The sequence below is a fragment of the Piliocolobus tephrosceles genome, chromosome 20, assembly GCF_002776525.5.
Source record: "Piliocolobus tephrosceles isolate RC106 chromosome 20, ASM277652v3, whole genome shotgun sequence".
NCBI classification, from domain to species: domain Eukaryota; kingdom Metazoa; phylum Chordata; class Mammalia; order Primates; family Cercopithecidae; genus Piliocolobus; species Piliocolobus tephrosceles.
Window position 1 is genome coordinate 49,136,830 of NC_045453.1, and position 23,742 is coordinate 49,160,571.

The 23,742-nt window shown below is 38.1% G+C and overlaps 1 protein-coding gene across 1 annotated transcript in view; it reads right to left on the reverse strand.

Moving 5' to 3' along the window:
* The window catches only part of SPTLC3 (serine palmitoyltransferase long chain base subunit 3), a 164,599-nt gene that overhangs the window by 118,828 nt on the left and 22,029 nt on the right, over nucleotides 1-23,742 (reverse strand). Inside the window, exon 2 of the mRNA XM_023217963.1 lies at nucleotides 5,420-5,605. Within this exon, the coding sequence (XP_023073731.1) occupies nucleotides 5,420-5,605 (186 nt within the window). The remainder of the gene's footprint in view (nucleotides 1-5,419; nucleotides 5,606-23,742) is intronic.

The window sequence follows — 23,742 nt, forward strand, 5'->3', positions numbered from 1 at the left end:
AGGTTTGGTCTTTTCACATAGTTCCATATTTCTTGGAGACTTTGTTTATTCCTTTTTATTCTTTTTTTCTCTAATCTTGTTTTTACACTTTATTTCATTACTTTGATCATCAGTCTCTAATATCCTTTCTTCTGCTTGATCAGTTCAGCTATTGATACTTGTGTATGCTTCACAAAGTTTTTGTTCTGTGTTCTTCAGCTCCATCAGGTCATTTATGTTCTTCTCTAAACTGGTTATTCTAGTTAGCAATTTGTCTAACCTTTTTTCAAGGTTCTTAGCTTCCTTGTGTTGGGTTAGAACATGCTCCTTTAGTTCCGAGGAGTTTGTTATTACCCACCTTCTGAAGCCTACTTCTGTCAATTCATCAAATTCATTTTCCGTCCAGTTTTGTTCTCTTGCTGGCGAGGAGCTGTGATCCTTTGGAGAAGAAGAGGCGTTCTGGTTTTCAGCCTTTTTTGCGCTGGTTTTTCCTCATCTTCATGGATTTATCGACCTTTGGTCTTCAATGTTGGTGGCCTGCGAATGGGGGTTTTGTGTGGATGTTCTTTTCGTTGATGTTGATGCTATTCCTTTCTGTTTGTTAGTTTTCCTTCTAACAGTCAGGCCCCTCTGCTGAAGGTCTGCTGGAGTTTGCTGGAGGTCCACTCCAGACCCTGTTTGCCAATGTTAGTATTGAAATGTGAGGTATCATTACTTTCATCATGTTCATTGCCTGGAGGTGTCTCCCAGTCAGGAGGCCTGGGGGTCAGGGATCCACTTGAGGAGCCAGTCTGTCCTTTAGCAGAGCTGGAGCGCTGTGCTGGGAGATCTGCTGCTCTCTTCAGGGCCAGGAGGCAGGAACGCATTTAAATCTGCTGAAGCTGCACCCACAGCTGCCACTACCCCCCGGTGCCAGGGAGGTCCCAGGGAGATGGGAGTTTTACCTATAAACCCCTGACCGGGATGGTATTTGGTTACATGAGTGAGTTCTTTAGTGGTGACTTGTGAGATTTTGGTGCATATATCACCCGAGCAATATACACTGCCCAGAGAGGAGGAATCTAGAGTGGCAGTCTGGCTACAGCAGCTTTGAGTAGCTGCGGTGGGCTCCGCCCAATTCAAACTCCCCCCGCCCCCTCCACCCCGCCGGAGGCTTTGTTTACACTGTGAGGGGAAAACGGCCCACTCAAGCCTCAATAATGGTGGATGCCCCTCCTGCCACCAAGCTCAAGTGTCCCAGGTCGACTTCAGACTGCTGTGCTGGCAGCAAGAATTTCAAGCCAGTAGATCTTAGCTTGCTGGGCTCAGTGGCAGTGGGATCCGCTAAACTAGATCACTTGGTTCCCTGGCTTTAACGCTCTTCCCAGGGCAGTGAACCGTTCTGTCTTGCGGGTGTTCTAGGTGCCACTGGGGTGTGAAAAAAAACTCCTGCAGCTAGCTTGCTGTCTGCCTAAATGGCTGCCCAATTTTGTGCTTGAAACCCAGGGCCCTGGTGGTGTAGGCACCGGAGGGAATCTCCTGGTCCCCAGGTTGCGAAGACCTGGGGAAATAGTATCTGGACCAGAATGCACTGTTTCTTGTGACACAGTCCTCCACCGCTTCCCTTGGCTAGGCGAGGGAGTTCTCCAACCCCTTGCACTTCCCAGATGAGGCAATGCTACACCCTGCTTCGACTTGCCCTCTGTGGGCTGCACCAACTGTCTAACCAGTCCCAGTGAGATGAGCCAGGTACCTCAGTTGGAAATGCAGAAATCACGTTCCTTCTGCATTGTTCTTTCTGGGAGTTGCAGCCCATCTTGCCAGCCACACTGTTTATTTCCTTTCTTCTGCTGGGTTTGCATTTGGTTTGTTCAAGTTTCTCTAGTTCCTTGAGGTGTGGCCTTAGAGTGTCTATTTGTGCTCTTTCAGACTTTTTGATGTAGGAGTTTAGGGCTATGAACTTTCTCTTAGCACTGCCTTAGGTTTTGATAAGTTGTGTTATTATTGTCATTCACTTCGAAGAATTTTTTAATTTCCATGTTGATTTTGTTTTTGACCCAGTGCTCATTCAGGAGCAAGTTATTTAATTTCCTTGTATTTACATGGTTTTGAAGCTTCCTTTTGGAGTTGATTTCCAGTTTTATTCCACTGTGGCCTGAGAGAGTGCTTGATATTATTTCAGTTTTCTTAAATTTATTGAGTCTTGTTTTATGGCCTATCATATGGTCTATCTTGGAGAAAGTTCCCTGTACTGTTGAATAGAATGTGTATTCTGTGGTTGTTGGATGGAATGTCTGTATATGTCTGTTAAGTCCACTTGTGCCAAGGTATAGTTTAAATCCATTGTATCTTTGTTGACTTCCTGTCTTGATGACCTGTCTAGTGCTGTCAGCGCAGTATTGAAGTCCCCCACTATTATTGTGTTGCTGGCTATCTTATTTCTCAGGTCTGTTAGTAATTGCTTTATAAATTTAGGATCTCCAGGCTGGGCGTGGTGGCTCACACCTGTAATCCCAGCACTTTGGGAGGCCGAGGTGGGTGGGTCACGAGGTCAGGAGATCGAGACCATCCTGGCTAACACAGTGAAACCCCATCTCTACTGAAAATACAAAAAAAAAAAAAAAAAAAAAAAAATTAGCTGGGCATGTTGGCAGGTGCCTGTAGTCTCAGCTACTTGGGAGGCTGAGGCAGGAGAATGGTGTGAACCTGGGAGGCGGAGCTTGCAGTGAGCCGAGATCAGGCCACTGCACTCCAGTCTGCGTGACAGAGTGAGACCCCGCCTCAAAATAAATAAATAAATAAATAAATAAATAAATAAATAAATAAATAAATTTAAGATCTCCAGTGTTAGGTGCATATATGTTTAGGACTATGATATTTTCCTGTTTGACAAGGCCTTTTACCATTACGTAATGTCCCTCTTTGTTTCTTTTAACCACGGTTGCTTAAAGTTGTCTGATATTAGAATAACTATCCCTGCTCTCTTTTTGGTGTCCATTTGCATGAAATGCCTTTTTCCACCCCTTTACTTTAAGTTTATGTGAGTCCTTGTGTGTTAAGTGAGTCTTCTGAAGGCAGCAGATAGTTGGTTGGTGAGTTCTTACCCGTTCTGTGGTTCTGTATCTTTTAAGTGGATCATTTAGGCAATTTACATTCAGTGTTGGTATTGAAATGTGAGGTATCTTTACATTCATCATGCTCATCGTTGTCTGTGTACTTTGGGTTTTTTTCTTTTTTGTTTTTGCTTTTTAACTTGTGTGTGTGTGTGTGTTTTAATGGATCCTGTGTGATTTATGTTTTAAAGAAGCTCTGTTTTCCAGGATTTGTTTCAATATTTAGAGCTTTTTTTTTTTTTTTTTTTTTTTTGAGACGGAGTCTCGCTCTATCACCCAGGCTGGAGTGCAGTGGTGCGATCTCGGCTCACTGCAAGCTCCGCCTCCCGGGTTCCCGCCATTCTCCTGCCTCAGCCTCCCGAGTAGCTGAGACTACAGGCGCCCGCCACCTCGCCCGGCTAGTTTTTTGTATTTTTTAGTAGAGACGGGGTTTCACCATGTTAGCCAGGATGGTCTCGATCTCCTGACCTCGTGATCCGCCCGTCTCGGCCTCCCAAAGTGCTGGGATTACAGGCTTGAGCCACCGCGCCCGGCCTAGAGCTCTTTTTATCTGTTCTTGTAGTGGTGGCTTGGTATGAATTCTCTCAGCATTTGTTTGTCTGAAGATGACTGTATCCTTCCTTCATATATGATGCTTAGTTTTGCTGTATACAAAATTCTTGGCTGATAATTGTTTTGTTTGAGGAGGCTGAAGATAGGGCCCTAATTCCTTCTTAGCTTGTACTGTTTCTGCTGAGAAATCTGCTGTTAATCTGATAGGTTTTCCTTTCTAAATTACCTGGTGCTTCTATCTCACAGCTCTTAAAATGGTTTCCTTTGGATAACCTGATGACAGTGTACCTAGGTGAAGATCTTTTTGTGATGAATTTCCTGGGTGATCTTTGTGCTTCTCGTATTTGCATGTCTAGGTTTCTAGCAAGGCCAGGGAAGTTTTCCTCGATTATTCCCTCAAATTTGATTTCCAAGCTTTTAGAATTCTCTTATTCCTCAGGATCACTGATTATTCTTAGGTTTGGTTGTTTAACATAACCCCAGACTTCTTGGAGGTTTTGTTCATATTTTCTTATTCGTTTTTCTTTGTCTTTGTTGAATTGGGTTAATTCGAAGACCTTGTCTTTAAGCTCTAATTTCTTTCTTCTACTAGTTCAATTCTATTGCTGAGACTTTCCAGAGCATTTTGCATTTCTAAAAGTGTGTCCAAAGTTTTCTTGAATTTTTGTTGTTTTTACTTTAAGTCATCTATTTCCTTGAATATTTCTCCCTTCACTTCTTGTATCATTTTTTTGCATTTTCTTGCATTGGGCATTGCCTTTCTCTGGCCTCTCGCTGATTAGCTTAATAACCTCCTGAATTCTTTTTCAGGTAAATCAGGGATTTCTTCTTGATTTGGATCCATTTTTGGTGAACTAGTGTGATATTTTAGGGGGTGTTGAAGAGCCTTGTTTTGTCATATTACCAAGGTTGGTTTTCTGGTTCCTTCTCATTTGGGTAGGCTCTGTCAGGGGGAAGGTCTAGGGCTGAAGACTGTTGTTCAGATTCTTTTGTCCCACAGGGTGTTTCCTTGATATATTACTCTCCCCCTTTTCCTATGGATGTGGCTTCATGTGAGCTGAACTGCCGTGATTGTTGTCTTTCTTCTGGGTCTAGACACCCACCGAGTCTACCTGGCTCCAGACTGGTACTGGGGTCTGTCTCCACAGAGTCCTGTGATGTGAACCATCTATGGGTCTCTCAGCATTAGATACCAGTGCCTGTTCCAGTAGAGGTAGTGGAGGGTGCAATGGACTCCATGAGTGTCCTTAGCTTTGGTGGTTTAATGCTATAGTTTTCAGATGCTGTTAAAATTCTTACAATGCCCAAAGAATTGGTTCAAAATATTAATAGTGTTAAAGGTGAGAAATCAGATTTAGATGAAATAAAAATGTCCCAGTTCACTCAAATGCACTTTCCTTTTCAGGATAGAGCATAAATAATACCCAACTTACAACTAGAAGACCAAAGTACAGTCCCACCCAGGAGCTCTTGCTCTTATATTTTGATGTTTTTATTTTCAAAATTATATTTTAATATCTATCTCATGGGGTTGTTACAGAAATTAAATATTATAAGGTATGGGAAAAGCCTTAGTTCAGTATCTGGCAAATAGCAGTTGCCCATGAGATGTTTGTAAAAACAGGTCCATAAACCCATGGGGAATGGGGTTTAGGAGGTGGAGATGAATGAAATTTACACTGAATAGTTCCTGAGCACCTCATGCTTTCTAGGATCTGCACCTGTATCACCACTTCTGAGAACACTTTAGAGAGTAGTAGGCATTGACAAAGATCCAGGGAGGGGTGCATACGTACTCTTTGTTCTTTTCGTTCCACGGCTGCATTGCATTTTTCTATTCCCCAGTTTCTCAAAAAGTCTCTGAGATAGCCAAACAGGGTTCCAATTCCATATCCCATGTAAGTGAAAACCATAACATGAAGGGGTGCTTCTTCAAAGGATTCAACAATGAGCTTATCATAAAAATGTGTCTTCCCATTTTGCTGAAAACACAAAAGAAAATCCAAGGTTAGCATTCTCCTGTTACAAATATACTATGATACTTAAAACTGTGAACTTTCAACCCTTTAAATTCCAAAGGCCATATTTAAGATTGTAAAGAAATTAGAAACTGATCATTGAAGAGGGAAATCAAAAATTCAAACTTTATTTTACAAGCCATAGTAACATAATTGATTCAAGCAAAAGTTCTCAACAGAAACTCAAACCACTGGGTGAAGAGTTAATGAGGAAGAGCGTGTTTGCAAGTTGCTAAAGTATAACCCCATAGCTTACTTCCTAATCACAAACTTGGGGTGGTTACCTTAATCAGGTGATCAAATTATATCACAAGTGTTGGAACAAGCAGTCACTCTACACTCCCGTTATGTGTAATATTCAATACACAGCAAACCTATGAAATATTTAACCTGAACTTAGTCAAGCTCTTATGTGTAACTTCCATTTTACAAGAAACACTAGCCTAAAGGAACGTGGTAAATTACCTTATGTGAAAACAATCAGATAATCCAGAATGTAGAACTTTCTATAGGACAACTGTCCTGATCTTTTAAAAAAGTCATTTCTGATAAAAGAAGGGTGGACGAGAGAACTTAAGGGAAACAAGTAAATCCAGTGTCTGTTCCTTCATCAAATTCTGTTTTCTTTCTGTAATTTTTGTGTGAAAAACCAGGTGAAAGACAAACTTTGAACAACTGTGGAAATCCAAATGAGGATCATATATATATCTTATTAAAGAATTATTAATTTCGTTAGGGAAGATAGAGATATTTTTAGTTATATCACAGAATGTTTTAATCTTTATAGATGCATGCTGAAGTATTAAGGGGCAAAGTATTATAATAGCTGTAGTTCTCTTTAAAGTGGTTTGTCAAAATTGCATAAAAACATAAAGTAACTTTGAGAAATGTTAACTCTTGAATCTGGATGGAGAGTATATAGGTGTTCATTACATATTTTTTTCTACTCTTCTGTATGCCTGAAATTTTTCATAGTAAAAGGTTTTAAAAATTGTCTGTTTTATTTCACTTTTCAGTAGAAAGTAGACTTTTAGCACCAAACCATTCTGATGACTGTTTAATTGATTTGCACATAGTAGGTCAAACAACATCTGATCAATTGATTAGTAAATACATATTTCTAATGCTAATTTAATTGTTTTAGTCCTTAATAAATATTTATACATTCATTTATTGTTTCATTCAATAAACATAAATCAATCTGCAGATTCCCCATTTCTTAATGAGGTGACACACAAAAAAATGTTTTGAACACTTGGAATACACAGCTTTTAGTGATTTACAAAAAATTGTCAAATCTCTACTAATATTTGATGTACCAATTTAGCTTATACAAATATATGTATTTAGAATGATTTATTATATTAAATCATGTACATTTGAAATACTGTTTTTGCCATTTTCCTAATCTTTGTCATTATAATCAACACAGTTTTCCAGAGCATATTATCTTCATTCCCTCTACATTGTTTGAGAAGCAGAATTTTTGGAATCTCTGTGATTTAGTCAGTGGAAGTTTTATCCCAAGCCATAAAATAGATGAAAAGCAAATCAGTCTGGTAGATGAATATTTTAAATCTCTACATTATTATCCTTTAAGAAAATTTTAAAAGCCTTTTTATACTGATACCTAACATTTGAATTCTTAAGTCAAAATACCACAAAATATTATTAAGATGACTTGCTTCCTTATTTATTTATTATTTCGGGTTACTCTACAGATACCCCAAACTAACGGTGGTGGATGTTCCCGTCTAGTGTGTCATCGCAAACACTACTTGATGGTATAAAATAATGAAAATGAAAGAGCATTTGTTAATATGCAGTCTTGAGTAAAAGTTATACTCTTGACCTGTATATAGGACATTTGTTGCATGCCTTCCATGAGCAAGCAACATGTTCAGCACTGGGAATTCAAAGATGAACAAGACAGAGTCCATTCCTACTCCTCCCTCTAACTACGTCCTTACACCAGTCATGTAGGTCTGATGGATGGCTGATCTTGCTATGCTATTTTAGTACAAACCTTTGGCTCCTTTCCTTGGGTCTGTTCTGCACTTGACCTTTGGACTACATTGATCTCCACAATTCCAGGTGACCTCCTGGCCCACTTAAGATCCACCTCCCGCATCTTTCTGCATCATAGGGAACATAAAATTGGTTTCCTTGTTGGATTTGTCCAGACTCTAGCAAAAGGGACTCAGAGTCTCATGAAGGAAGACATGTCGGAACTTCTAAACTGATTAGATATGAAGTCAAGGAAGAGGAGAAAGAAAACTATCTGCAAGGAGCAGTATAATATTCTTGATAAGAAGAAATAAGGATTTGGAAGGAGGGCTGCTTTTTGGAGAGAAGACATGATGAGTCTGTACAGAACATGCTAATTTGGGGGTGGTAATTGCCTGCATAAATTCCCAGAGCACGGAGGAATGTAGGAGAAAAGAAAGACCCCGACTGAATCAATTACTATGGGCCACAGTTTAAGTCATGGTTGAAGGTGAATAAGGCACAAATCATAAAGAGGGAAGAGCAGTAGGCTTGGGACAGAATTTGTGGACACAGTGCTTTTTTGGGTACCACAGAAGAAAAAGAGTGAATAAAGAGAACCCAGTGTAGGTGACCTCAGAACCTTAATTTAACCTGCTCACAAATTAACCCCTTTGGCTGACTTAGAGAATGGCTAAGTTATGTGGGTATATATAAAGACAGAAAATGTGAGGACGTTCAAGTCTAACCCATGGCAATCAGCAGGTTTTCTCTTTTTCCTTTCCTGGACCCATCTTCATTTCTGAGCTTCTCATGTAACCAAATCAAGTGGCACTTTTCTCTTGAAATCCATAGGCAGTTTCTGTTTGAATGGCTCTGAGGAAACCCTGCACCGTACATCACAGATAGTCTACCTAGATGCAAATAAAACCCTCAGTTGGTTGCACAGACTGGGCCTATATGTAACTATTTATTTGCCCCTGTGACTTGTTCCGAAAGAAAGTAATAAAATGAAGGAGAAAATTTCAACAATGTTCATCAGCTCAAACCAGTATCTACTGTCCTCTCATGTAAATAGATACATTTTTAATTTAATGTCACTTAATTAATTTTATTTGGCAGAGGAAAAATGAGATACCTTCACAGAGAAAAAAGTTGTCTGGAAATGTATTGGTCTCCTTAAAAGACAGCTAGTGACTCACTATATTCTTTTACTTATAATTGAAGTCAGTCACAACTCCCAGGAGGAATTCCTTAATCTGTTGTTGGATAGTTACCTTGAAATATAAAATTTCATCCTATCAAAGTAAATGAAGCATAAAATCTTGCTTAATAAGTTTTCATTTATTAAGCACTTGTTATTACTGCAGATAAGCACTGTTATTTGTAATATGCTTTGGCTTGTTCTACCTTTTTTCTTTCACAGCCTTAAAAATAAACAGATCCTGAGCCACAATGCCTACAGTATCTAGTCATTTGGGATACTGTGACATCTTGGGGTTTGTTTACTTCCTGCACTCTGTCATATCTGGAAATAAACTGGAATATGCAGGGAGCCCTTTACAGACAATTATTCTTCTGTTCAACAGGTAGCTCTTTTACTGGCTGTCCTAGGCTAACATTAGAGGAGACATGAAATCAATAAATACAGTATGTTTCCCCCAGAATCGGTAGTGCAATAGGGTGTGTGTGTGTGTGTATGTTTGTGGTAGGGACACAAATGACCATAACATAGAGCAAAATGTGAATGTCATAGGATGATGCAAATGAAGGGACCACATCACACTGGGTGATCAGGAGTGATTCCTGAGGAGGTTGAACTGGAGCCTGGTGTTGCTGGGCGGTCGAGCATAACAATGAGGATGATTTGCTCAGGGGTTAGACTTTCCTTTGCTGACTGTGTGACCTTGTGAAAGTCACTTAATTTTTCGAGGACTCAAATGTCTCCAGTGCAAAGTGGGGCTAGTAAAGGTCATTTTGAAAATTAAGTGAGATAATATATGCAGGTTACCTGCCACAACACAAAAACTCATTAAATGTTATGATTTTTGTTAAATATTCTGAATAGAGATGATAGATGAAAAGTATTAGAATGGATAATGCTGCTTTTAGAGACATATTTGAGAAAAAAGAGAAAGACAATATTTAGCTCTGTCATATATATTAACCAAGGATATATGGCTTCCTTGTTGGATTTGTCCAAACTCTAGCAAAAGGGACTGAGAGTCTGACGAAGAAAGACATGAGACCAAGGATATACATTGACCTAGGATATATTGATCAAGAATATAATGTATCAGCTGGGCACAGTGGCTCATGCCTGTAATCCCAGCACTTCGGGAGGCCGAGGTGGGTGGATCACCTGAGGTCAGGAGTTCAAGACCAGCCTGGCCAACATGGTGAAACTCTGTCTCTACTAAAAAATACAAAAATCAGCTGGATGTGGTGGCGGGCGCCTGTAATCCCAGCTACTCAGGAGGCTGAGATAGGGAGAATTGCTTGAACCCGGGAGGCAGAGGTTGCAGTGAGCCAAGATTGTGTCACTGCACTCCAGCCTGGGCGAAGGAGCAAGACTCCATCTCAAAACAAAACAAAACTAAACTAAACAAAAAAGAAACAAGAAAAAGGAATATAATGTATCAATACCTAGGGAGAAGAGGGCGAATGAGGGTCCTCTAAGGAGACAGCAAGTGGGAGAGGGAGGAAGAGGTAAGAGATTGAAGAGTGATACAAAGTTGAGATACTGAAGTTCAACAAGACCATTGTACGTGGGGACTCTCACAAGAAAACTTGAGTAAGTAATTTTATCAGCCTGTTATCCCTGCAGTTTTATCAGACTGCAGGTACTTAAGGAGAGAGAGAATGTGAAGGCAATGGGACAGGGAGCTGAGATGACTTATTAAAGAAGTGTGGTGGTAGGGAAGAGGACAGAAAGAAGGTGGTGGCTTTGGTTACTAACAGTGAGAGGAGTTGCTTATTTTGCAATAAAGAAATACTGAGTGTATATAGGAGCTTAGAAAAATATTTAATAGATTAAGCATAATTATAGAAAAAGGTAAGAGACAGTATAATTCCTGGCACACGACCCCTGGAGGGATACAGGATGAAGAGCACATGTGACTGTCCTGACCACAAGGACACAGACTATCTCAGTAGCACTTTGAAAAATGTGTGGTGCAGTCACTTCTTGTGCTCTAGCTCTTTAGGGTATGATACAAAAGGATGAGCAAATCTAAAACCAACTTAATGCTGCAAATTCACCATCCATTGACAAACAGACTTTTGTTCTCAGAATGAGGCAGCCCATGCAACATGACACATTCCATTACACTGCTGGGTTAGTCATTGAAAAGAAAAGTCAGGATGAGGATGAGGGGAAAGAGGAGGCTTTCAGGCCTTAGTTGTTATACAAGGGCAGGAAGGTTGGGGAGAAGATTGACTCAGGGAGGACGAAATGGCAAAGGAAATCTAGAGCACTGGAGCTAACGAGAGGGCCATGTTCCTTTCTGAAATGGAATGTATTTGGGGTTTTCCACATCATGACCAAGATTGGCATAGATCCTTCTCTGAGGGAGAACACCTTCTTCCAAGGTGTTCCAAGGACATTGGTGTTTAAGAATAAATCTCTGCCTACATTGTAGCAGTTAGGTTTTGAGTAGGGAAACAGGACCACTGTGAGTGTTACAGAATAAGAGATTTACTTTAAACATTATATGGTGTTCAAACATGGGAGCTGGTTAAAAATCTATGGAAGGTAAATCATTTCCCTGCTGGTGGCATAAAGAGCTTCAGAGATCATCTTCACAGTAGAAATAAAGCACGACTGGTAAAAATTATAAAAATATAACTTTTTAAAGTATTTGGACATTGTCTTAAGGGCATATAGCAAATGAAGAAATATTGATTTAAGGAAATACACTAAATATCAAAAAAGAACACTGAGAGTCTGTGGCATTGAGCCATGACCTACTCTCTCCCTTTACCTCCCAGTTCGGCAAGTAAAAACATTCTACTTTGAGCAGGTGGCCAAGAAGATGAGGCTTCCTGTCCCCTGCTTCAGGCAAGGGTTATGGTATTTCTTTGAGAGGGGCAAGCCACCATCTTTTCTTATCACTCTCAGTTCTGTTTTGCAGAGGCTAAATTCTGTGCAAGTGTGGCTGAGAGGTTGAGGGTTTGTTTCCTCTAATGAACACCCACTCCTAGGGTAGAGACTCTGTATCAGACATGGCATGCTGGGAATACTGGGGCCAATTACCCTTCCTCCAGCACACTAGCAGGATAGAGGTTCCATGGTGGAAGAGGAAAGCCAAGAAAACCAGAAGGTATTGCCCCACTTAAAGCCACCATCCTTTCCCTAGCTCTGAAGCAGTGACTCATTGGCTTTGCCCAGCGGGAGAGAGAGCTCCAGAGCATTCCCCAAGATAACTTATTTTATTTGGTACAAAGAGTAGGGAAGTTCAAGATTAAAGGGTGCTCTGGAAAACAGTGGAGATTCTGGTGGCAAGCACTTTAAAAGAGACTGGTAGCTCCGTAAAAGCAACAAGCTAATCTTTATGTAGGTAGTTTAGTCAGAGAGAACCAGGGAAATTGACAGCTATGAAGAGCCCTCTTAGGATCAGAATAAACTTCAAAGGCTCAACACACCAAGGATCATGAATTTAATTGGATCAGATTGTGAAACAATTTATGCCCCAGGGCACTGTCAAAACCAATAGAGCAATCAGGCAGCAAGTAGTAGAGACTCACCTTTGGGAGCGATACCAACAGAGGAAGATAGCTTTACAGAGTGATTTGGGAAAGGCACAGTCGTATAGAAGCTTTCTAAAACCACTGTCATTTCAATGACATGCTGAAGTCTGCACTCTCTAAGGGGCAACCTTAGAGGTTTTACACTGTGAGGTAAATACACTTTATGAAAATAGCTCATATAAGTCACTAAAAAAAGAAGCCAACACAACAAAGACAATCCTCTGGTGGGGGCGGGGGATTGGGCAGTGATTAGTATTCAGAGTTGCTACAGTTTATTTCAAATGTTCAGTTTTAGGCCAAAAATATGAGTCATGTAAAGAAACAGAAAAATGTGGTCTACATAAGAACAACAGATATTGCTTATGAGAAGGACCAAGATGTTGGACTTAGTAAATACTGCTACATGGCTGTTACAAATATATATGAAGAACTAAAAAAACATGTTAAAGGAGTAAAAGAAGGTATGACGACAATGTCTTATCAAATAGAAAAATTTATAAAGAATAGAAATTACAATAAAAAGAACCAAATGGGAATTCTGAAATTGAAAAGTGTAATAACAGAAACAAAAACTTACTAGAGGGGTTCAATAGCAGATTTAAACTAGAAGACCAAAAATTTAGAAAACTTTAAGATAGAGAAGGGGAATTTATACAATACAAAATACAAACAAACAAAAAGCCAGAGGAAAAAAATGAAGACAAGTGAACAAGGTCTCTGAAACATGTGGGATACCATTGAGTACACCAACATACACACAATATGAGTGTTAGAAAGAGAGGAGAGAAAAAGGAACAGAACAAACATTTCAATAAGTATTGGCTGAAAACTCCCCAAATTTGATGAAAAACATTAATCATACCTATGGAAGCTTAATGATATCCAATTGAATAAAGGCAAAGAGATCTGTTATCAGACATATTATAGTAAAAATGTTAAGAAACAAAGAGAAAATCTTAAAAGCAGCAAGAGCCAAACAATTGATCACATAAAAATGAACTCCAATAAGGTGAACAGCTTTCTTCTGAGTAGAAAAAAAGGAAGCCAAAAGGCAGTGGGATGACATATTCAAAATGCAGAAGTATTTTAAGAAGTCAACCAATAATCTTATGTTGGCAAAACTAGCCTTCAAAAATGAAAGCAAAATAAAGACATTTCAGGATAAACAAAAACTGAGAGAATCTGTTAATAGCAGACCCACCTTACAAGAAGTACTAAAGGAAGGTCTTCAGACTGAAAGCAAGTGACTTCAGACAATAATTCAAGTCCAACCAAAAAAAAAGTGGGGGGCACAGGCAAAGGTGATTATGAAATTATAAAAGTGGTTCACGCCTGTAATCCTAACACTTTGGGGGGCTGAGGCAGGTGGATCATGAGGTCAGGAGATCAAGACCATTCTGCCCAACATAGTGAAACCCTGTCTCTACTAAAATACAAAAGTATTAGCAGGGTGTGGTGGTGCGCGCCTATGGTCCCAGCTACTTGGGAGGCTGAGGCAGGGGAATTGCTTGAACCTGGGAGGCGGAGGTTGCTGTGAGCTGAGATTGCACCACTGCTCTCCAGCCTGGAGTCAGAGCAAGACTCCGTCAAAAAAAAAAAAAAAAAAGTATAAATACACATTTCTTCCCTTCCCTTTACTACTATTACATAATTTTAAAAGAAATTATATAAAACAATATGTATAAATTAATTGTTGAACTTATATATATAGACATATATTATGCAAAAAAGCACAAAGAAATTGGATGTAAGCAAAACTATATTGAATTAAGGAAATTACACAACATGGCAATTAGAGTCCACAGCAACTAATGAATAAAATCAGAAATGTTAAATAGGAAGGGAAATAAGAAAGTTGATGTAACAAACTCTTTCTCAATATGTATACACACACGCACGCACGCACATACACACGAACATACACACACATATATTTGGCATCCTTTCTTTGCCAGCTTCTTAAAAAAGACATAAAATTGTACAACACAGTATTTATAAGATTGTACTGTTGATTTGATAAATATATAGATGTCATAACAATAACAGCATAAAAGGAAAAGTAGGCTATATAGAAGTAACATTTCTATGTATCATTGGATTTAAGTTTGTATAAATTTGAAGTTGATTTTGGTACATTAACATAGGTGTGGTAAGCCCCATAGCAACTAAGAAAACTCAAAAAAGTGAAAAATTATTAAAATAATGAAAAATCCTACTAGAAAATATTCACTTAAAGCACAGAATAAAGCACTAAACTAAGAATGGATAAACAAAAAGGACAGGAAATATACAGAAGGCAAAAAGCAAAAATACATAAATGAAACTATCTCAATTATAACAGAAGATGTAAATGGATGAAAGGATCCAGTCAAGTGCAGATTGTCAAACTGGATGAAAACAAAATCAAATCTAACTGTAAGATGTCTAGAGCAGATACACTTTTGATTCAGAGATGCATACAAGGTAAAAGTAAAAGAATGGAAAAAGATACATCATGAAAACAACATCCATAAGAAAGCTGAAATTGCTAAGATAGTATCAGACAAAATAGATTTTAAAACAAAACTGTTGCTGGAGAGATAGATACTTTATAATAATAAAATGGTTAATTCATTAGGAAGATGTAACAATAATAAACATATATGCATCTACCATCAACATCCCAAAATGTTTAAAGTAAAAACTGATAGAAATAAAGAGAGAAGTAGAAAATTTCATAATAATATTAGAGTCTTTAATACGTTACTTCGTTACTTTCAATAATGAATAAAATAACTAGGCAGAAGACCAACAAGAAAGTAGAAGACTTGAACAATAGTATAAACCAACTAGACTTCAGAGATACCTATAGAACACTTCTCCCCAAAACAGCAAATACACATTTTTCTAAAACGCACATGGAACATTCTGCAGCTAGTCATAAAATAAGCCTCAATAAATGTAAAAGTCTTGAAATTATGCAAAGTATGTTCTCTCCAACCACAATGGAATTAGAAAACAATAACAGAAAAACTGGGAAAATTTACAAATATGAGGAAATTAAACAACATTTCCTAAATAGTAAATGAGTCAAAGAAGAAATCAAGTGAAATTAGAAGACACTTTGAGATAAATAAAAATGAAGACATGTATACCTAAACTTATTAGATACAGCTAAAGCAGTGATTAACAGGACATTTATAACTCTAATGCCTATATTTTAAAAAGAAAGATCTAAATCAATAACATCACATTATCTTAAGACAATGGAAAAAGTAAAACAAATTAAAGCTAAAGCAAACAGAAAACAATCATAAAAATTAGAGTGGAAATTAATGAAATAGATAGCAGAAATAAGCTGGCTTTTCAAATAAATCCACAAAATTAACAAACCTTTGCTTGGATGGACCAAGCAAAAAGAGAAAACAGCCAAATTACTAAAAACAGGAAAGAGGGACATTGCTATTGTCCTTACAGAAGTGACACTGATTATAAGGGAATGTGACAAATAATTTATATGTCAACATATTAGAATTAAGATGAAATGGACACTCTAAGAAAGACACAAAATACAAAAAAACCAACTCAATAAGAAGTAGAAAATCTGAATGGACCTGTAAAAATGAAGACATTGAATTAATGATTTGAAACCTCCCACAGAAAAAGTCCAATCCCAGATGTGAATTCTACCAAACATTTAAAGAATTAATGCCTATTCTTTACAAATTCTTCTAAAATATTAAGAAGGAAAAAACACTTCTGAATGCGTTATATGAGCCTTATATTATCCTGGTGACCAAAATTATACAAAGACATCACAGGAAAAGAAAACAGCAGACCAATAATATATCAATGGTGAAATGATTTTTACACACCATGTGGCAGACAGAATACAGCTAATAATGAAGATATACGTATATATATATATATTTTTTGTTGTTGTTGTTGTTGTTTTTTTTTTTTTTCTCTGTATTTCCTAGCCTTTCTTGCCATTATGGTAGGCCACGTGACTCATTCTGGCTGATGGACTCTGAGTGGAAATGGCATGTGTCACTTCTGGGCTGAGGGAGTCAGGAGCTGGTATGCCTCATCCATCTCTCTCTTCCTCTACCATTGAATCTTGCAAACCACCAGATCCAGATGGAAAAGCTACAAGGTGAAAGTGGTGCCTGATATTCAATGAACTTTACATGTTTGATGAAGAAAATTCATTGTTGAGCTAGTGAGACTTATGGCTTTTCTGTTGCAACAGTTAGCATTTTTGATCCTGATTAATCCACCCATCTAAAATATTTCAAGGATAAATACTTTCTGCATCTCTAAGACTCATTTTATTCTTGATAACCTGAAGGCGTGTCCTATTGTAGGAGAAGAACCTTCAAAGATTGTAGAAGAATCACACTTCATTCATAGTTATATAGGAGCACTTCTCCCTCAGGCTCTGAACAAACCCTGTGGTCCAACTGTTATTACTACAGAAGAAATGAAACATAAAAATGGGGCTCAATTTGGGTTTCATGAGCATTAACACTGAGACTTGAGTGCAAGTGTGGCTTTACAAGACCGACCACAAATTCTCCTTTCAAACAGATAATCTGGCCGGGTTTGTTATGTGATGCACTGTTGATTGCCTACCTTAAGGTCATATTCTTTATTTGTTGTAAGAAGAGCCTTGATGTTCAGTTGAAGGAGACCTTTCTCTAGCCTCAGGGGATAAAGCATAATTGGTCCAAGATAACCATAGTAGTCTTGCCAGTGACTGGTTTAGACACGGGCATGAAGACTAGTCTTGGCCAATGGGAAGTGAGGGAAAGTCCATTGGGTGACTTCTGAGAAAGGCTTTATGTAAGAATAAAAATAGTTGGGAAAAAAAAGGAAAATGTCTCTGTTTTTCTCCAGACATTGTTGTGTCTGATTGGGATTTCCAGAATTACAGCAACCTTCCTGTGGCCATAAGGGGAAGGTAATTTTTTTTTTATGCACAAAATATGGCAGGATGAAGAGATGGAAAATACTGGTTTTCAATTACATTGTTGAGTTACTGAATCAACAAAGCCAAGGACTACCCAATACTAGACTTGCTATGAGAGAATGACAAAAGCCTCATTTTAATCTACCCACATTTGAGGCTTCCATTACTTGCAGCGGAAAGGATCCATCAGTCAGTTCCCATCAGAGTAACAAAACTTGTAAACTAAATATGAGACAAACTGATCAGAGTCTCAGTGGAGAGGGCAGGACTAATGGCTATCTAGTACACACTGATATCTTCATCTCAGTTGTTTATGTCCCATATCCACTCTGATTGGTTAATGAATGCCCTAACCTGACTGGTACTACCCTTGACCCTTGAACAACATGGGGGTTAAGGGTGCTGACCTTCTGTGCAGTCAAAAATCCATGTGTAACTTTTAACTTTCCAAAAACTTAACTGCTACTGTTAAAAGCCTACTGTTGATGGGAAGCCTTACTGAAGAATAGTAGATTATCACATATTTTGTATGTTATATGTATTATATAGTATATTCTTAAAAAGTAAGCTAGAGAAAAATATGTTATTAAGAAAATCATAAGGGAGAGGACTTGTATTTTCTGTTCATTAAGTGGAAGTAGATCATCATAAAGTTCTTAATCCTCAGTGACTTCACACTAAGTAGGCTGAGGAGGAGGAGGAGGAAGAGAAGAGGTTGGTCTTACTATCTCAGGGGTGGCAGAGATGAAAGAGGTGGATGAGGTGGAAGGAGAGGAAGGAGAGGCGCACTCAGTGTAATTTTTATTGAAAAAAAATCAGTGTATAAGTAGATCCTAACAGTTCAAACTTGTGTTATTCAAGGGTCAACTGTATAGATTATGCACTTCTAGCATGTGTTTTTTTTTTTTTTTAAATCATCACCTAATGATTGGTAAAATTCAGTTCTTTCCTCAGTAGAAAACTTTGCTTTTAGTCTCAACCATTTGAGTGTCTGATTGATTTCAAAGCTGCCATTTATTTCTCTTCTGAATACTTTGGAATGTCAATTAGCTATGACTGAAGTTATACAAGTGATATAGCACCAAAGATCATGAAAATGGAAGGATACAAGAGTGATGAGAGTACAGTTCTACCTTACTTGGAAGGGCATATAATACAACTTAATTTGCCTTACTTAATTAGGGTGAATTCATTTCCCTAAATTGCCTGGGGATTTTAAGAAATGAGTATTTTGACAACAGCTTTATGACATGTGTTTTATAAATACAAATGTTTAGAAATGCTTTATAAAACTTAAGTCTCGGCCCAGATCATTTGTTTACAAATAGGAGAGTTGCTTCTGTTTAGAGTGTGTCACTTGATTCTACATGTATATATGTCATATATGATAAATCTATTTGGACACAGCACCTTCCTGATAATTTTATTATTTTTTTCTGAAGGCACCTGGTGTAATTAATCATTGACCTGTTGGCAGTTTATTAGCAGACTCTGTAATAAAACAATGTTTTGCATGATAAAACCCAAGCTCCAAGAAAGCTCCTATTTAGCAGAACCAAGTAGGATAGCTGGAGTAGAAGAAATCTAGTTGCTCAGTCAACTCAAGTTGTTCAGGCCACTGAAATCTACTAATATTTAGGACAACTTGTAGTAAAATTGACTTTTTCGACAGCATCAAAACTCCAGCACCAAATCTATTTGTAATATTTTGTTATTGTCATTATTTTCTTACCAGTTCAACACTAAACCAAGTTTCATTGAGTGCCCATGTTACCAATTGTTCTGCCAGAAGACAGGAAATGTCCACAGGGAGACTGAAAGCTGACAAATGGTACATAGAGAGATGTTCAGGGAACAGCTGTGAGAACTGGGAGGAAGATGAAGCTAACACTGGCTGGAAAAGGCAGTGGAGGTTTCACAAATGAGGGAATCATTGATCAAAGTCTTGACGGTTGAGGAGTGGAAGGATAGGCATAGTAGCAATGAATAGAGAGAAAGATCCCCAAGATAGAATTGAGAACATCCTGGACCACTGCAATCACCTCCTGGGTGGTCTCTTTATTTGATTTCAAATCCTCAACTCTGCAGGTGCTAGACAACTCTTTCTCAAGCTCTACATCAAACCATCATTTATAACAGCATTTTTTCAGTGAATAACAAAAAGTATGTATTTACATGTACAGCTAAGACAAATGATACACTATTTAGTTCTTGATTTGGGGTAGTTTAATTTTATGTGTGATGGTAAAGTTTCTCATTGGGTTAAATTTTATTGAAGGTCTCTGCACTTCTTATATCTGTTGGCATCTTTCCCCAGATCTAGATGTTTTCAGCCACTCTCTGCAAATATAATTTCTGGCTTTTTTCCTTTCCTTTCTTCCTCGAACCCTTATCATGCAAAAGTTAGACCCCGTGATGGTGTCCTGTAATTCTTGTGGTCTTTATTATTTTTAATTATCTTTTCTCCTCTAACTGGAAAATTTCAAATGTTTTCAATTCAAGCTCACTGATTCTTTCTTTTGCTTCATTCAACTTGTTGTTGAAGCTTTCTCTTGAAGTTTTCAGTATAGTTGTGGTGTTCTTCACTTCTAGAATTTCTTTATTTTAATGTCCCCCTGCTGTTTTTTAATTTCTCATTTTGTTTGAGTATGTTTTCTAAATTTCATTCCATTTTTTATCTGTTTATTCTTGTGTTTCACTGAACTGCTTTAGAAGGACTATTCTAAATTCTTTGCCAGTCATTACATCTCCATTTCTTTTGAATTTATTCATAACAGCAGTTTCAAAGTTCTCCCTAGAGATGGCCATCAACAAAAAGAGTTGTGGAAAAAAAAAAATATGTACCTTTGTCCTATGCTGGGGATTTTCATATCAAAAGCTAGGATGTAGCAGTCAGTGGAAATATCTTTCTTATTCCTCACTGTGTCCCCAGTGTCTGCACATGGCCTCAAACATGATGTGGGATAAATATTTGCTGATTGAATCAACTTATTAAGTGCTGTGAGCAATACTGAAGTGAAAAACCATTTAACTTGGGAAACTCAGCACATGTATCAAATACATTTTTTTAACCTTTCATACGAATCTACCTACGTCATGACAAAAACTCTCTTTGGGAAGTGTTGGTTTTCAGTATAGAGCTTAGTTATTTAGCACAGAAGACAATAATCTGCCTGATCTCTGATATTCCACCTTCCATTTGTTGCCTATGCAGTATCAAATGGCTTGCACTTCACACCCTGCTTTTTATTCTTTCCTACCCTTTTTTCATACTGTCACTTTTCAGTAATTTCTTCGGTTTCTTCTCTTTCTTCCTAACTGTTCTCACCTTTCACCTCTCCCTCATCTCCACCTCACATACAGACACTCTTTGCCTGCCTTAAGACACAGCTCTGGCTTCACTTCCTAAAAAGATCCAGGCTGGATGTTCTCACTGCATAACACCATCACTACACTTACTACCTTGTATTACGATAATATTTAAAAAAATTTTTAATAGGCAAGTCACTTAATAAATATTTTCTGTTCATTAATGAAAGAACAGAAAATAAAAGATCACTTGCAAAAATAATAGCTTCCATTATATCTTATTATCTTTAAAATATTTCAACACTATTGTCTGGTGTGACAAAGACTGGCTATTCATCAAACCCATTTACCTCTCCTCCTCACAGCTAGGCTACATTTCTGACATCCCTTGAATATAAATGTGGCCATATGACTGAGTTCTGATCAATGTGAAGTGAGTAGAAGCAAAGTGTGTTACTACCATGCCTAACTCATAAAAGTCTCTCTTCCCTGTTGCCATCTGATTGTTGATGGCCAAGATGACCTTGGAAGCTACACACTAAAGATTCCAGAACATTTGTTAGCCTAGTTTTCTGAAGAAATGTGAGGAACAGAGTCCTTACCACCTCCCAACCCTACTTCTTATCACTACCAATTAGATTTATTATGAATAGAAATAAATTTCTCTTGGGTTATGCCATTGGGATTTGGTGGCTTATGTATTATGACACCTAGTGTTACCTTAATACATACATACTACATACATACTATAGGAATATTGTTAAATTCTTTCATTTCTAACCTTTGCTTAGAAGGGTTTGGTAGAAGTCTGAGAACTGAGTTACCTCCTGAAGGAAATGTCTGTATTAGGAAACCTCTGGTCTGATCAAAATTCAAATCAAGGTCTGAGGAAGTTTAAGTATAAAATTAACTCTGTAGAAGACTCAAGTCTTAGTTCTCGATTGATTGAGCATGTTTTTGTAAGTGTTAGGCTTCACTTACCCCAGAAGTCAAAGAGAGTGATAAGTTACAAATATGGAAACTTTGAGGGGTCAAGTTTTCCTATATTAGCTACTCCAGCCTTTTCTTTCTATTTATTAATCAGGTCAGTTCATAAGAGGTTAATTTAATTTCCCATCATCTTGAGTTTCCCATTCACCACCTGACAAGTCAGCCAACAAGTCAGGGAGGATCTAAAGAGGGCCAAAGCTTCAGCAAGGTGCAACCAGAGTGGTGAGTGAAGGATGAAAGATTCCCACGAAAGGCAGGATTGCATGAACGGGTCTAAGGTGAGTCCCAAGCAGAGTGTTGAGTGAATATCTGCTGTAGAAATGAGTGAATGAGGGAGAGCCAAGACTGGGAAAGTTGAGAGAGACGGTAAAGACTTTCCAGGATACGAGGACCAGTGTGGGCACCCATTGGTGGATGGAAATGAGGGAACACCGCCTTGCATGGGCCTCTGGCTGGACCTTGAATGTTATATATTTGGTGATAAGCTGTAGAGAGTCCACTGGAATTGAATAATGGAAAGCCTTTGATAGCAGGGTAAGCCAGATTTTGTCTTTCAGGTAGTTGTGAAAGAAAGGTGTACTTTCATTGGGATGTTCCCCTATCAGAACTGCAGAAGAAATGCAGGGCAGAAATATTGGCAAACTGGACCCCACTTGGAATGACAGCTAGGTTGGAGGCTCTAAGTCAATTGGACTTACTTCAGCTTTAGAGCTAAGTGGCTATCCTTCACCATCCTGCAATGACTGTATTATTCTGATCTTATTCATAACTGGCTGGCTCACTTGAGGAACACAGAGCTTTTATTAAGTTATTCTGATAAGTCAGAGAAAACAATGCACTATTGGTTTGATATCTCTGAGAATAACTACCACCTTCTTGACCTGTTATAATATGCCATGTGAGAACAATGCTTATCTCTAAGGTGCTCTAAAGCTTTTATGGACATGCTCTTATTTACTTACATGCTATTCCAAAGAAGTAGGTGGTGGATCACTGTAATGGAATTAGAATTATCTTCACTTAATAAGAGAGACACAAGGACATTAAGCAACTTGCCTAAGGTTATAAAGCAGGAAAAGACAGGACTAAGTTGATCCTCTCAAATCCACATACCAGGGTTGAAGCCCGAAGGAAAAACAAAAGTTCGATCTTTGAGACATGACAAACTGGAACATATTTCAGAAATAGAGTAGCCATGGGACTTAGTCTTTTCCCTTATCAGGTGAATACTAGTAGCTGCAAACACTGTGCAAAGGCTGACTTCCATGTGCATGTACCTGTGTTGGGCATGGGAAAGATCACTTGGGTAGTGTCTTACAGCACCCACCCTCATGGAGGTCATGGGCTAGTGGGAAGGAACAATGTGCAAAACAGAACAAAAATAGAACCTTTTAAGACTAGAGACCAAGAAGTCTAATCAAGTGCCATAGCAGTTGATTTATACATATTTATACATCTGTTCATTCATTCATTCCAGAATTATATATTGAGAACCTACTCTGTGCCAGCTAGTGTGCTAGGTTCAGGTGAAATGGTGTGAGCAAGAGGGACAGAGGCCCCGCTCTCACAGTTTAGATCTGTGCTGTTCAATACAATTGTTGCTAGCCATATGTTTCTAGTTACATTTAAACTTCAATAGTTAAAATTAAATAAACTTAGAGATTTAGATCTTCAATTGCACTAGCCACATTTCAAGTGCTCAATATTGTCATGTAGTTGGTGGTTACCTTACTGGACGGGACATTTATAGAGCATTTCCATCATCATAGGAATTTCTATTGTTTAGAAATTGGCAAATTATGGTCCACAGCCTAATTTTGTAATAAAGTTTTATTGAAACACAGCTATATCCATTTGTTTATATATTGTCTATGGCTGCATTTCTGCTACAGTGGCAGAGTTGAGTAGTTGTAACAGAGACTGAATGGCTTACAGAGTTGAAAATATTTACTATCTATCTCTTTACAGAAAAAAACTGCCAACCCTTGGTCTGGAAGGAAATACAGATGAACAATACTTAGAAAAAGGGAAATTATAAGTAATCGAGAGTGCTGTACAGTGCTTATAGGATGGGATCTGACCTAGTTCAGAAAAAGAGAAGGTGCTTCCCAAAGAA